This window comes from Colius striatus, chromosome 7, assembly GCF_028858725.1.
Source record: "Colius striatus isolate bColStr4 chromosome 7, bColStr4.1.hap1, whole genome shotgun sequence".
Taxonomy (NCBI): domain Eukaryota; kingdom Metazoa; phylum Chordata; class Aves; order Coliiformes; family Coliidae; genus Colius; species Colius striatus.
This window is the reverse complement of record NC_084765.1, coordinates 14,592,461-14,608,969: the sequence shown is the minus strand read 5'-3', so window position 1 is coordinate 14,608,969 and position 16,509 is coordinate 14,592,461. Positions and strand designations below refer to the sequence as shown.

The window sequence follows — 16,509 nt, the reverse complement described above, 5'->3', positions numbered from 1 at the left end:
AAAAAAGTCAGACCTCATGTTGGTGGGGCCAGTTTCCTCTGGGCAGATGGCTTCTGTCTTGAGGCAGTATGGTCCCAGTTACAGCAGTGCTGCCAGCACTTATCTCTTTTAAGAGAGTCTTTGAGAGACAGTGTTTGACTGTTCGTAATATCCAAACAGATAACCTAGCCAGTCAATGTTTGAGAGTATGAACTTCATAAGAAGTGCTATTTTTTTTTCTTTCAAGTCTACAAAAATGCAGGTCTTTGTGCTATTGTATAATCTTGCAGGGTGTGTGTGCCGAGTTCTCTACAGTTTGTTGTTTGGCTTTTTTTAGAAGAATTGTAGTGAGATTGCTCACAATAACACCACACTGAGGGGACAGGTGAATTCTCACAATAGGTACATTCTGTGGTTTTCTCCAGATTTACCAAATATTCCAGAATATATTTGAAACGGATTAAAAATGGACTGTTTTTTGAAAAGTAAAGAGATGTGAAGCCCATATTCTGTTGAAATGCTTAAAACCTCCTTTTGTGGAGGTAGTTATACCTTTATAAAAGGACCTTGCAAATAGTTGAGTAGAATTTGATCTTTTGTTGCCAAATGATACTTACTGTCATGACTTTTATTCTAAGCCTATAAAATGTTGGATAATGATATGCAGTTAAACAGAATGTTTGCCTGCAATCATTTAATAGAACCATTCATTTCATTAACTTCACAGTACTAGAAATTAGCACATTCAGATAGGTAATAAGATGTTTATATGCTATAATGAACATTTTTGGTTTTGCTGTTTTCTTCCTCTGATATATTACATGCAAAGACAGATACCAAGGGTTTTTTTGGCACAGTACAAGCTACGATTCTTGACCTGAAAACATCAGAGTAATCTGATGGTAAGGATGTGTGTGTTGATGGTAGAGTCAGATCAGTGTATAAAGAGATTTCGAAACTCTTTTTTTCTTCTATCATTTTGATTTCTTTAATTTGTTCTATCAAAGTGGTGTTTATGGCCTCAAATAAAGAGAAAACTAGTTGTAGTCCCCAAAGCAAGCTCAAATAGATTGTAAGATATTCATCTCAGTGCCTTATTTAACTTAGGAGAGGCACTGAAACAGTAAGGACCTGGAAATTGTAAATTAAACAATCTAAATCAAAACCATTTTGAGAAAAATGGTGAAGAATTCCTTTGGGTGCATCTGCTGAAGACCCTGTTCTTCTAGTTCATATTTAGATGTGTCTGTAACTTTGTAAGGATTTTGGCTCTTGGGGATTTGTACTGAATAGACACAGGTTTGGGAGTATGTATGCATTAACAGTCAGGGCTGATGTGATTACACAATTTCTTTATCTATCAGAAGGGTTACTTTAGTCTTAATTTTGACAAAATAATGGAGATTGAATGGGAATCTTGTTACAGGAAACAAACTGTGAATGAATAGCCATAACTTCATTCACTTTAAAAGTGATAACAAATAAAACTTGCTTTGTGGCTCAGGTCTTGACTAAAGGAATCAGAACATTTTGACAGACTAGTGAGGCTCAGGGGTATGAAAGTGACAAAGCTGGATTTTTGTGGAACGAAAGACGTTAACTCTTTCTGAACCTCAAGGAAGGAAGGGCACTGCCTGAGGAAGGATAGAAGAACTAATTGGAAGATCTTAAAGGAAATGTAGAAGAGCAAGCTGACCCTGCTGACTTGTAAAGATTTTTATCACACTTGTCTTGGCTACACTCTGTCATTCTACTAAAACCTAGTTCGTCCCACTGTGTGTTCTTACTGGGAACTCAGCAACTTTTGTATTATCCTAGAGTCATCTGATGATGAGGTTTTTTTTGGTGGTGGATATGGATCTTACTTTGTCTTGACATCTCAATTTATCTTCAATTTGTAGCAAGCAATATATATCAAAGTCTTTAGATATGACCACAACTTGCCTTTCAAGTAGACTTTGTGGGTGCATGTGGGTTGCTGTGATGTAAACCTTCAATGGAAATGGCAACTGCTTTAACAATTAGCTTTTCTTTCTTCCTTTTATTTACATCCCCTGTGCCCAATCTCAAATGATAGCTTTATGTGGTTATGGTGTTTCCTACTTGACATTAAAAGTTTGGTTGTGTTTTAGCATGGGTTTTGATTTTGGGCTTTTTTGGTGGGTGGTTGTAGGTCATTTGTTGTTGTTTTTTTGGGGGGGGCTTGTGGTTTTTTTTTTTTTAACTACCCCTTTTTTTTTTCTTTGGAATTATAACATTTTCCATATCCTTCAAGCCTTTGAGACCCAAGCTGCACTAACTGAATTGGAGAAGTGTAACTGCACTGTTAGCCACAAAAAGCTGTTTGTGCAAGTGTGGTTCTCAGTGAGTCAGTGGATAACAGCAATTTCTCAGGTATGGTTAGTGTCATAGAGGAGGAATGTGTGCAGACACAGACATATGTCAGTTATGCTGTGGAGGGTGTAAAGGCAAGATCTTGTGTCTTACAGTCACCAAAAAGCCAGCTGGCCAAAGACAATTGGTTGGGCAGGATATTGAGTGACTAGAGATGGGACTCTCAAACTGTGAGCAGAGAAGCAAGGGATATGCTGCATAGGGAAAAAGCATTTTGTATCTTGCACTACAAGTGAGGCAGGTTTAGGATTAGTTTCAGGCAGGGAGGGCATAGGTCATAACTCTGTAAGCTATAGAGAGCTATACAGTCTTTCATTTGAAAGCTGCCAATGTCTTGATGATTCCTTTCTTCCTCTATGCTTGCAGGGGTCCACTTATATGGCATATTAGCTTTTGATCAGATGTATCTCAAGAAGGAATGTTTTCTTCAAGACAGTACACAGGGTTCAGTTTAAATTCTGTTGTGAATTTTCATGCTGTAGTGGAAAGTAAAACTACATACAAACTAAAAAAACCAATCATACAACAACGAAAAAAAACCCTTAAGATTAGGTTATTTTTCTTCAATCTAATGGAAGATATCTTGTAAGTTATAGGACGCTGGACTTCTGACTTCTCAACTGGTACAGCTGACAGCTAGAAAGAGATTACGTGTGCTGCTGGTGGTGAGTTAGGTTGTGCTGGTTTGCTGCTAACATGTTGCATTAGAGTGCACTTGCATCTTGTACTTGCTAAGGAGTGTGTCTAGGTTAGCAAGCTGCTTTCTTATCAATCAGGAGTCAGATGATCCAGAGGATGATCACAAAGTTCCTAGTAAAGGATCACTGGAAGCAGGACAGTTTTGCTAACTAGATTCTTTTTATTTTACTTTATTTTTTCACATCAGTACAATTCTGCATACAAATGTAGTTGGGCAGAGCGTGTCAAACCGTACAAATCATTGTTACGATACATTAATCAAGGGCATGGAAGAACAGTTCTGGGACAGGAGATTCCCCAGTCTTATGTAAGCTTTGGTCTGCAGACTTTAGGTCACCTTGTCTCCTTCCATTAGGACTTCTGATTCCAGAAGGAATAAGATTTGCTGTCTCTTGGCACTGATAATTTCCTTAGAGTGGAATTTGTCAAGAGTCATGAGATACAGTGGCTAAACTACTGGATAAAAGTACCTAATGTGCACATCCTTTTAATGGTTTTCTTCCCTCACCCCTAATCCCAAAAGAGCTCTACTTCTGCTGTTTAAGTTAGAAACAGCAGTGACTAGAATTGAGACACAGCTTAAACATATCTTCATTCATCCTTAGAAACATATTTTGTACATTATGCTCTTACCTCTGAGAAGTGACGAAAGCCCTCCGTATCCTTGAATGTTTTGGGAAATGATCGCACTGTAGGGGATCAACGAGCACCCATAGGACAGTGAACCAAAAAGAAATGGCGTTGAGGTCCTTTTGTTGTTCTAGCTTGATGTTTAGAGACTTGTGGATTTTCATTCTGCAACACCTCTTGTAGGTCCAACTCCTTGGGCCTCATATTTGCAATCCCCAGTACCATCCCTTCCCCTCTGCTGCAACACTAGGATGGCTTTGCCTGCAATTCCGATTTAATCTTTTTCCTGATGAGATGGACAATAGATCCTCCATCGGAGCCCTGGGAATACAGAAAGAGCAGAAAATAGCCTCGTGGTTGAGGTACTAGCCTGAAACTTGGATTTTTATAGGCTTTTTCAGACTTGTTTTGCTACAGTGCTCTGAAGTCCCTTAGGGAATGGTTGACAAAAAGTATTTTGTCACTTAATTACCTTCTGTAATCAATGAGAGATTGTATGTCTAAATATCTTCATGAGTTTTATTCAATAGATGTTTGTTTACTGTCTGCAAAGGACAGAACAATACTTTCTTACCTTCTAGGACTGTGAAGGGAGAGAAGGAGCAAGAGCTAGTGTTCAAGAAGATCTCTGCCTTGGATATAAGAGAGAGTCACTTTGTGTTTACCCTCACCTCTCTTATGAATCTTCTCTGATAACATCTCCTTGAGTAGATAATCTTCTCTTCCTAACATACATACATATATTTATGTATGCACACATTTTTTTTATATATACATGCACACACACACACACACATATAGGAATGCATTTATACTATATGTTTCTATTTTAAACGTCATATAGTATTTTCAAAATACAAAATACTTTAATCTTAAGTGAAATAATTTTCTCTGCTGTGTGTAACCCACTGCTTTTTAAATTGAGTCATTTAATTTTAGTTAGGACTGGGCCATAAGCATATCTGCAGGCTGCAGAAGGGTGTTGGTGTTTTGCCCAGCGTTAGTGGTTGCTGTGCTAAAGCCATTCCTCACCATCCATGTAGTTTATGTCCTGACTATTTATGATTAATAAAATGCTGGTCTCTTGGCTGCTTCTCACCACGTGTTAAATCTGAATGGATGGATGGATCTGAATGAACTGCAACCATTGCTAGGTAGAAAACAGCTTGCTAACACACAATTTAAGGGAAGAAACAAACAATTTATGTATGGTTGAAAGGACGCAGGTAATAAGGTAAATAAGTTCTGCATAAAGTGGTCCCTAAGCATTCTTCCCCTGCCTCACAGGCATCTGTGAAGTGCTTTGAGATTGTTTACATAGTGATCACAGTATCCTTGCACAACTCTCTTTCAAATTTTCTTCTGAACAGAGAAGAAACTTTGATATGAATTGTTTCTGTGTAGGAAGTCATGTTTCTTAGGCACACAGAATGCTTCACTCACTAACAGTCACTCTTGTTTGTCTTTTGACTAGTGATTTTTTTCAATTAAAATAGTATGCAAAAATATTGCCCAATTAGAATGCATTATTGTTATGTTTATAAGTACCCTTGAATGTACTTATCCACTGGGAGCATGCAGATGTCAGTTGGAATTTAATTTCTCTGCAGCACATTGGGGGTGGGGACAGAAGAGAAGTAGCCAGAAAATTATGGTTGCTGCAGTAAATACCAGGCTTCTCACAGTGACCTGCACCGACTGCAGAGCTTATTACGTTTAATGAAAGTATAAAACATCTGTTCAGCAATGCTATTCTCTGGCTGGTCTGTATTTGTACCAGCGAATTATGTGTTCTTGGCTGACTATTGCCTATTATAGGGAGTCCTGAAGAAAAGGGGGTGCCACATTTTAAAGCTTATTGTAAAAAGGATGTTATGAAATACCTGCAAGGCAGCACTGCTCATTAAGCAGTGTCAGCCTTGCTTCCTCATCTGTGGTGTGACCCCTTCTGAGATCCAGAGTCACAGTAGGTGTGCAGGCCATCAGCAGTCCTGGGGGGTGAGGTGTGGTTTGTAGGAGGCGATGGATGGGGGATGAGGCTATTGTTTCACAAAGCTGACTTTAGGGTCCCCCAAGGGTGTGTTATATTTGGAGGTTCCTGCAAAGTCAGCCTGTATTTTCAAGTGTTGACACCCTACCATAGGACAGAGGTGGTGAACCTTGTGCTGTAAATCTAGCAAATTTGTCTTTGGAGCACAGTGCTGCTGCTGGTTCATGGCAGGCTGGGCCATGTACTGCTCTGAGCCATGGAAGCTGAACCCAGGGCACTGCCTTCAGCAGCTTGTGATTTTGCTTGATGTCAACCATTATTAGCAAAGCTGGTACCTCCACTGAGGTGGCTTTTACCCAGCCAAAAGAGCTGCAGCAGCACCAGGCACTTGTGCCTTGCAGTGGCTTTTACCCTGTCAGACCTCAGAGCTTCAATGAGTGCGTCTGTGCAACGTGTGAGTAGCTGCTTGGGCAACTTCCCACAACTGGAAAGCCTGCACAGCACAGCAATTCCTGGTCTGGTTATACCAGTGTGGTTTGACTGACTCTTTCAACCTGGGCAGCTGGCTCTTGGGTGGCTCTGAAGAGTGTGCAGAGTGACCACTACATGAATAGAGTACAAAGGTGTCTGAGGTCACCAGCGTGCTTTTATCTGGTTTGCTGGCTCTGTAGCTGCTGCTCTGAGATTTAGGAAGAGATTCTCTCTTTGTCAGGGATGTTTAACCTTTGAAACAACACCTTGTTGGGGTGGGCTGTTTTTTTCTCTCCCTTTTTTTTTTCTAATGTAGCGTTTCTGAAGGGGATCCTGACAGTAAACATGAACCACCAGCCTGGGCCATTCTTATGTGCTGATGCTTTTGATTCTGTGCCCATGTGAGTGAATTTCCTAGGGAAGTGACTGAGATAGGATTATTCACACCTCAGATAAAATGTATTTATTTTACTAGTGGCAGCTTCAGTATCTCCAATTTTCAGCACTCAGTGAAGATGCAGAATTTGCTTTTTCGCTACAAAGCCTTCCCGTGTGTTTCCATGTGTGGATCTTGTTTCCATGGCATCAGCCTTTAAGCTTGAGAAGCATTGGTGGAAGCATTAGATGGTGAATAGGCATTAGGAATCAGCCCTGCTCCCATGTAGGGCTCTGACTTGTGGTGAGGATACCGATATAGGTTATGGCAATGATTTATACATTTTAATAGTCAGGGCTTAAAGCTGTCTGCAATATTATGGAATGGAAGGCTTGATGCAGTCCTACTGGTGTTCTTTGCTTTTCCTATACTTTGTCTTGATTTTTTCTGAAGACTAGGCCATGCTGGAGCATGCTGTGACTTGAGTTATTTTTCTTGCTGTTTTCACAAATGCTTTAATGTAATGGCTACATACCTCTATCCTAAAGAACCCGTTTACTCTTCCTTGCCATGATTGTGTTAGCATGGCATTGACCAAATATTCTCATGTCACAACTGTGGTGTGGGTACATCATGAGTTGTAGTGATTGCAGTGTCCATTTGTAACAACTGCTTAAGGTAGTCTATGTGTTGGTTTTGGGTACATCTTTTCCAGTAAATCTTCAAGCACAGAGTGAGCTGAGTATAAGGGATGTTTCTTTGGTGTTTTGTTAAATTCTATGGTTTTATGTTATGCAGACATTGAGGTGATTGTAGCAGTTCCTCTGTCTATAAAAGCTATAACAAATGGATGATGCAGACTTCTGTTTTTTGAATGCAATTGAGCATGTGCTTCTAGTTTATCATTGCAAATGTACCTTTATATTTTACTGTGAGGGTGAGGGAGCAGTGGCACAGGCTGCCCAGAGGGATTGTGGAGTCTCCTTCCTTGGAGATCTTCAAGACCTGCCTGGACATGTTCCTATGCAACCTGATCTAGGTGAACCTGCTTCTACAGGGGGGTTGGACTAGATGATCTCTAAAGGTCCCTTCCAACCCTAACATTCTATGATTCTATGAATGTGCTTATTAATTTTCTCCAGCTTAGTAGTATGTGTAATGGGCAAGTAGATGCAAGACAATGAGCCAGATACAGAATTTTGAGGGGATTGCTTGTGTTTGAATTTAAAACCTAAGGGCACTCAGCAGAATAACCTTGTGTAAGATGATGTCTGCATTATGCCAGCACTGACATTGCAAAAGAATTCCATGGGAGACACAGGCTGTTGCAGTAGGGCAGCAGACTGCTCTGGGTGCTTCCATTGCCATCATTTGTGAAGAAATTATGAAAGCCGAGTAAGTGATACTACATGATATGTGCTAAAACAACTTAAACATCTGACATGTTCACAGCAGCTGCAGAGAAGAAAGAGAATTACACTGACTGTGAATTTGCTTTGAAAAGAAATTCATGACTGATTTCCATCACTTTGGGAGAAAATGTTTGCATTGGGTTAGCTGGTTAAACCAGCCTGCTGCTAATAGAAGAGCTGGATTCTATTGGGTTTTTTTTTGCTCCATTCCAGATAAATGATTGTAGGGATCACATCACTTGAGGCTTATCATACCGAGCCTGTATACTTTGTGCAGTTCTTCAAGGATGATCTGGAAATACAGTAAGGATGAGAGAAACAGAGATCTTCATTGCCCTTTTGATTCCCAGCTGTCTCTGTATGGCTCTGATCTTGCAAAGGCCTAATCTGCATTTGCTCTATGCCCACAAATAGTTTTGTTGTATCAGGTGGCCGTTGTCAAGGGTGTAATATTTTTGCAGAATTGTGGCCAATCTTGCTTCTAAGGATTGAAATGTCAGTGTCTTTTCTTTTGAAAAGAAAATGCCTGTTGTTAACAAAGCAAATATACTCTTCTGCCACTAAGCCCCTAAGTGAGACCACAAATGAAATTTTGTTGAGAAATGAGAGCACTTCAATGTTCATTTTGAATTCTACAAACTGTAGTTGTTTGTTTCCAGTTAATTTTTAATTTCCTGACATAATTGTGGTTTGTCTTCCTACTGGTAAGCGGGTTCTCTTTTATTCATTCATACTTCTTTTTCAGATTGCTTGTGGCTCAGAGCATAATCTGGCAGTAGTTGGTAAGTAGCTTAATTTTGTATCCAATCCTCTCACCTTTTTTCATTTTTAAGTAGCACAAGATGAAAGAGCATGCACATCAAACATACTGAGTGATTAAGGGCATTGTGTACAGCTGAAAGAAGGAAAGTAACATGTAGATGTGGAGGAAAGAAGGGGAGAAACTGGTAGCATGTTGATGATGTAAAAGGTACCTTTTGTTGATCAGTCTCCGTAAGGAGAGAGGGGTTGATGTAACAGAAAAATACATCTGCAAAGTGCTACATAGAAGGGAGTCATTGCAACAATTCAAGCTGTAGATTCAGAGTACCATCTAGGCTTGAAGTTGGTCAAAAGTATCTTTGTTTAATGTGCAAATTTTCATTGGAAAAAAAAATCCTGGGTCATTTGTTGCTTAAAAACTTGGAAAATATTTAATATGGTAGTGAGGTTCTTTAGTAAACCTTAGTGCAATGTAGCTTTTGTAGTAATGATGAAAGTACTAGGAAGCTAATGGTAGAAAAAAATGGTTTTTGTGAGCTAATTCCAGGAACAATCAGATTCTTGCTTTCAAGTGATGAGTTGATAACCCGTTTGATACATGGTTGCCATTATTTATAATTCCCTGTTTAAGAATATTTTTAAATTTAATTTTTCAGTTGTTTTATAAAGGAGATCAGCATAATCATCCTCATTAGTAGACAAGATGAGAGATGAAGGAATGAATTCTATGCTAGTCAGAGCTGGAAATGAAACAGTCTTCCAGTTTTAGTCCAGTACTCCATCCACATAGGTATTTGTGATTGTCATGATGGATGCATGGAGATGGCTCATTTTAAGTAAAGAATTTACTTTATTTTCTTAAGTGTGGTATGACAGGTATGGAGAAACCAGCTATTTGTTCTCCATCCTGCATTCCATGTCCTAATTTTTAAGGTATTTATTTTAGCTTGGTTTCTTATCAGTTGGATTAAGTGGCCATACAGACGGGGGTCTGTAGATGTAGTATATTTCCATAGATACTGTGATATAATTTTTTAATTCTTCTTCTACAACTAAACTTAGCAACAAATGTGGTAAGTTGTACTTAGTGTATGACTGGCTTTAAGAAAAGATTTTCCTTCTCCCTACTTGTTCAGTGTCATATGCTTGTGGATTAATTGTCATGCTGGTGCTTCTGAATGTTGACTGAAGAGCAATCTGAAGAATCACATGGTGTTTCTTGCTTAATTGATGAAGTGGGCTGCTAGTAGATTCCTCCAGTGTGCATGAAAGCAAAGCATTGAGATTGAACTACTCTTGCCTTATGTCCTTTTAAGCTTTCTGCCTTCTAGCCAGGAATCTCTGGAAAAAATGGGTAGGGGAAAGAAATTCTAGAAGACACTTTCAGTAATTAAGCTAAGAGCTTTGCATATGTAAAGAACGTCATATGCCTGTCTGAGCTGTGTGCTGCACTCATTGAATTCAATGGGAAAATTATCAATGCTGGGAGCTGGTTGATTTTATTTTAAGAACAAGATAAATGTGATGCTCCTGTTCTTTTTTAAAAGTTAAAGTTCTTTAAACTAAAGAACTATGGTACATTTTATTCCTGAAGTGAATTTTTTACATATGCTTTTAAAAGATTGCCTTCTTAGAACATTTTGTAGTAGGATTTATTTCTCTCATTGCTTGTCACCCTTAGCTCAAAGCTGTTAACTATTATAGTCCTTAAAGTTATCACACAGATTTCTGTAAATCTGTCTGTTTGATTGTACAGTTTTCTCATAACTTGTCATTCAAGCAGAGTTTATTTAGGATGACTGTTCTCATCAATTTTTTTCTTAATTAGTAAATGCTTGAATGATTGACTTTAAGGCTGGAATTACTTAGTTCGATATGAAAGATAAACTAAAAACCAAGCCTTTAATAGTATAATATTCAAGTCACTATTTCACATTTTGTATACAAATGTGTGCTTTTTTTATTGCATCATCTTTTTAACAGAAACAATTTTTAAGACAGAGAGGCTAGGTTTATGATTCATTTCACAAATGCTGAAGTTGTTCCAGTCATCTTGCTGATGATACGAACCGTTTGATTTGTAGACCTAGCAAGCAGTTATTTTTTTCATGTTGCTTTGTATAGTCTGCATCCATTTGTATGGTTCACTTATTTGAATTTTCTTTCCTTGCTTTACTGAAGTCAGTGCAAAATTTGTCTGTTCTCTTCACTATGATAGCACTAACTCTTTTTTCATGGGTAAATTGGAAGAAATTCAATTTTCATTTGATCATGTGGTAAATGTTTGCTATAAAGGAAAAGGAGGTGCCTCCAAATATACCTGCATTTCTAAATGTAACGAGGTACCTTTTTTTTTTTCTGTAATAATTCTTACTTTTAAAAATGTTCACTTATAGCTGTGGTGAAAACACTGGAATTTTTGGGGGGTTTGGAGTTGTGCTGTGACACCAACTCTAAAAATTGAAAGTATTGTAGTATTTTATGTCTTTTTATGGCCTTTCACTTGAAAATCCCTGGCTAATAAGAAAAAACCTTGCCATTTTCACCTGAATCAAGGCTTAACCATCATGGGAGCCACCCTATTTGTTATTTTTAAAAAATGTTATTTAATAAATGTTGTATAACGTCTCATATCTGAAAAGCATCTTCCAGCGCTGAAAACTGTGTATGTACTTACCGAGGACAGCAAAGGTGGGCTTCTCAACTCAAATATGATAGCTGCACGGTGTAGCACTGAACTTCATGATATTAAAACAGAATCTTTGAACAATTGAAGCACATAATGGAACTAAATCACTGTGACAAAGCTGAGTTTTTCCAGGTTTGGGAGTCTATATTGTTGTCAACACTAAAAAAGTAAGGAGGCTCAATTCTTGCCTGGAAAAGCACAGGATTAAAAATGGTATTTATGGAGAAGGTTCTTATCAAATCACCTGCTTATCACCTGCTTCCCACTAAGACTTTGATCTTTCTTTTAGAAAAAAAGACAATAGCTATCCTTTAAGAGAACACTTATCATGCCACATACAACTCATGCAATGCTGCAACTAAAATAAGCAATATTAACTGTGCAGTTGCTATAAAATGGGTGAGTGTCTTAGCCATGCTGCGACCAAAGGGCACAGGACAGTGTGTTTTGTAGAGCCTCCAAATACAAATGTCTTAAAAAAATTAAGCCCAGAAACTTTGTTCAAGCCTCCTTGAGGTAGTTATTAAAAAAATCATTATGTGAATGATACTTCTATAGTCTGTGTGTCCCCAAACCTTGGTAAAACATAATATCCCTTTTTGGTCTTGCTTTCAGTCATTTTCTGAATCCTTCCACACAAATGGTAGGTCATGCTTCAAATGATTTCAACTAAAGTGTGGAGTAGTATAAGGGGCAATAAAAGAATTATAATTTTGTGATCTAATAAATTTTGCTCTTTATGCTTTTAAGCTGGAAGAACATAACAGTTATGAGCTGGAAACAGATGTGGTCAAAGGGATCTCAAACTTAGGGAGCTTCTGAAATGGTGGTGATATTAATGGCATCCAAAGCACTTTGCTTCCACATCCTTGCATGGGAGCCACTATCTCTTAATTAGCAAGGTCACATTCATGTAACGAAGTTCTGTGATTCCAAATAAATTAAGGTATAAAGCATCATCTGAGGAAGTGCAGTAACTGGTTATGAAAGGCATATTTCTATGGCAGAGTGAGCACCAATGGGGAGAGGAGACTGTGCAGGCTGATGGACAGAACTCTGCCTTATGCTGACAGTATTATTTAGATGTTCACAGCAGCCCTAGGAAGAGGCAGATGTAGTCATGTGTCTGACAGTCCCAAGGGACTCAGCAGTCTGTCATAGAGAAAAAATCATAAATTCTCTCTCTTCCTTTTCATACTGCTGGAATATTTGGAAGAATTTTTAGTATATGCAGTGGAGGGCACTGGTGTTCATCAAGGAGCCTCAGCCTCCTACTCTATTGCTTTATTTATTATGCATGAAAAATCCCAGTGCAGCCAGGGTCTCTATTGTAAAGATTTCCTGGCAGACCAGCATGGAATCATGTTGCAGCACGCTGTCTCTTTGCATTGCAGCACTAATCACATTCTCTGCTTATTAAAGGGCACCTGGCAGGACTTCGAGTAGCCATCACTATTGTCATTTTCATGGGAGTTATACGTCGGCCTTCTAAATTTTTTCTCTGGCAGAGCCATTTTGTATGTCATTTAGCTCTTAATGTGGCTTTAACTGTTAAAGTAAGGCTTCAAAATATGAACTGTTTTGGTTATATTCCTTGTAAAAAAAGCAGTCTTGTGTCATTAGGTGAGCACCTCAGTGCTTTCTACATAGCTAGATACAGGTCTGACATCACAATTCTCCTGTCATGTTTAAATACAGTGAGCCCCTAACAGTGCTGTTCAAGTGCCTTTTCACTTCACGTTGATTTTCTGTGTTGCATGCTCCAGGCAAACTAATTGTTTCTCTGGTAATATAAAAGCTGAAAATGAATCTAAAATGCCTGGAGATGTTTTTGTTATTTTCAGCAAGTTACCTTCACAAAATCTGATCCTCTGATCTCTGAGCTTCTTTTCCAAGGGCTAGTGGAAAGCCATGCTGCAAACTATTTTACATACTTGTGGATGTAACATGATGAGAAGGGAAATGAGGAAATGCTAATTTGAGTGTTTGGAAAAGCATTTTGATGGAGCTAAAAAAGTTTTGTATCAATGAAATTGTCTGAAGACAATGGCTGCTGGTTATAGGAAAGGAAGGGTAATTGGAAAAAGCTAATTTGATCCACAAGAAAAAATGTAATCGCATTGACACTCTAGAAAGAAACTCCAGAGTTAGGGGTAAGATCTGACTATACAGCATCTTCTGTGACTGAAAGGAAGTCTAGAGTTTACAGCCACCTTCTCTTCCAGGCTTTGTCTCTGTGGTGATGTGTGTTTTGGGTGATTTTACCCTGCAGAATCATCTGTTCATCTTCCTCTTTTCTCTATGTGGCTTGTCAATTTAGATTGTGAAATCTTTGGAATAAAAACTGCTTCTTAGTGTATTTTAGCACTGCTTAGCATAATGGGACATGATTTTTAATTTTTTTAATACTGCGTTACAACTAATAATAGTTGCAATCACTTTCCTTCCTCTGAGAGGCAATTATTTAAAAATAGAATGAATCTTGATGTGTGGGTGCCTATCTTAATTTATATCATTTAGCATATAAACAGGTAATAATGCAGTGCTTGACACATTATTTACAGGGTGGTTTCCTGTTCTTACCAGATACAGAGATGCTGAGGCTCAGAAGGTAAAAGCTGGGATTTTTTTCTGTATAAAAGTCTCAGTTTTTGTAAATTTGTTTGAACTTTACATATCACTGTGATGTCAGCTAGAGTTGAGTTCTTGTGCACTAACTGTCATTATGTTTCCTATGAGACACTATGTCACATCTACAGGGATAATTCTGCTGCGTCAAGAACCCTGCACAAGATAGGTAGGAGGCAAGCATGCAATATTAACCTCTGGTGACAGCTAAAACCATCAAGCTGGAACTACGAGTGGCAGTTAGAGGAGATAATTACCATCTGAAGCTAGTGAATAACCAGCAAATGCTACCAAGCAAGGATTTTGCTTGAAGCAGGATTGAGTAGAGAGCTCTTGCTTGCAGATATTGATTGGTGAACAGGAAAAGCCATTCCACCTGTTTTTAGAAAATCAGGGAGGATGGGAAGACTCTTTAGGAGCTGCAGTATATATGCATGCAGTCCTTTGTCAGAGGGTTCACTGAGTGGATGCTAAGTGTTTAAAGAACAAAGTGGATTTTATCATTTTTGTTTACTCGCAGGTTTTAAGTGGAGCAATTACTGTAAAGCAGAAGAAAAATATATGCGGTAAATGTAAGACATATTTATCTTAATTTTCAAGGAAGCGAAAAGGAGTAACAAAAATAGTCACCCTTGCTCACCAAAGAAAGATTGAGCATTTGTTGGCTATGAAATGAAATAGGAGGAGGGATAAATGTCTGGCTTCAGGGAATCATCTACAGCACGTAGGAAAGATGATCACTGAAGTAAAACCACAAGGCCAGGGAAGCAGCTGAAAGCACTTGGAAGTGCAACAAATTAAGACTTCAGCACTTCCTACTGAGCAACGCCTAAGCAAGCTGTGCTGGCAATTCTGGGTTCTGTACACATAACAACTGCAACACTTCAACTTAAGTGTATCGTTGAGTAGAAATTTTGCAACTTAAGGGTTGATGGGGGAAAAGCTGGTTTATATTTAGAAAGTTGGCATGAGGAGTGCACTGGTTGTGCTGTGGGATTTGTGACTCTCCAGGAGTGAATGTCATGCTGTATAGTCTTGGGTTGGCACCCACATATTTGCATGTACTCACTGTCCAGATTGTTTATGGAGCACTAAGAAACTTTTCTGTCAGTGCACAAATAAAAGTGTGACCTAACCTGGTTACATGCTGTAAGTGAATGATCTCTGAAGGTTTTTTCTTCTGAATATCTTTGTGTATGAGTGTCAGTTTGCTAACACAGTCTTAAATGCTGTAGGTAGCTCTCTGCTGAAGAAAAACGTGTGAAATAGAGTGGGATGTTATTTCCAAGTTTTGAAATTGGCTTGGCCATGAGTTGGGGTTTTTCACAAATATGCATTTCAAAGTTATCCTTGTCCAGTTTTGGGGTTTTACAATGCATTTTGGTCACTGTCTCCAACTGCTGTTTTAGTTATGAAGGTCAGAAAAATCTTTTAAAAACTGAAGCTGAAGACAGAGATGCTGACAGTGACATACACTTGAGAGATGATGCTATAAGGTTACATATGAAATATTGCAAGGCTATTGGTGAAACTGGGATACTTCTGGACAATACACCTATTGCTTGCATGGCTGTAACTGTACAGGGCTAAATACATACATCAAAGCAGGCCTCTTGAAGCTTCTGTAAACCAAAGTGGATGGGGAATTGTTCTTCCATCGTTCTGTAGGACACGTGCTCTTCCCCACTTTAGGACTTAGGACTTTGAACTTGAAAGTAGAAGAAATTGTAGTGGAGAAAATCCAGAGGTATTAACTGAGAGACAAGATTGTTTTATTGACTAATAATGAAGAAGCAGGCATTCAAGCTTGCAAGTCTTGGAGCAGGCTTTCAGGGTAAAAATAAAGCATTTTTTTGAAAAAAAAAAAGGCTTTGAGGGGGTGAGTATTTAAAAAAAAAGAGAATGGGTAAAAAAATCAAACCAGAGCTGAAAAGGTGGCATATTTGTAAAAATTACTTTCTAGTTGTCTTTGCTTTTTGAACTTGTTTCACTCAAACACTTCTTTATGGAAGGAAGGTAGCAAAGTAATTAAAATAAAAAAAGCTTTTGAGACTCGTTTCCCTCTTATGCGTTTTCCTGTGCTTTTTGCAGCGTCTCTGAGGAGTGACCAGACTTAACCAGTACTTTTATTATTTCTGGAAAATGTCTTTGTCTCATTTTATTTTTAGATTATTTGGTTTATTGGAACGGTGAGAAGGACTGAAAGCTCTACTGAACAGGCCTTTAAGAGACACTTGGCACATTTAACACTTCTTGCGGAATAGTGAGAAGGGTTGATCTATTCATGCTGACCAAGTAAATCAACAGGAATCAAGTAAAACATGTTATAGTTGTTTATGGCATCATTCCAAATGTGTAGTTAACAGGAAACTGAATGAAGTGAGAGGCTACTGCTACATATAAACATCTTGGTGCCCATCAGTCTTTGAGGAGCAAAGTGCCTTTGTTACTTGTATATTTGATTGTGATAGCTCTAAAC

At 38.4% G+C, this 16,509-nt stretch overlaps 1 protein-coding gene across 5 annotated transcripts in view; it reads left to right on the top strand.

The window, feature by feature from the left end:
• The window catches only part of SERGEF (secretion regulating guanine nucleotide exchange factor), a 158,251-nt gene that overhangs the window by 83,640 nt on the left and 58,102 nt on the right, over window positions 1-16,509 (top strand). For 4 of the 5 annotated variants that reach the window (XM_061999151.1, XM_061999150.1, XM_061999152.1 and 1 more), the window contains one exon: window positions 8,697-8,733. The exons of the other annotated variant lie outside the window; for it this stretch is intronic. In XM_061999151.1, coding sequence (XP_061855135.1) covers window positions 8,697-8,733 — 37 coding nt within the window. The remainder of the gene's footprint in view (window positions 1-8,696; window positions 8,734-16,509) is intronic. 5 annotated transcript variants of the gene reach the window in all.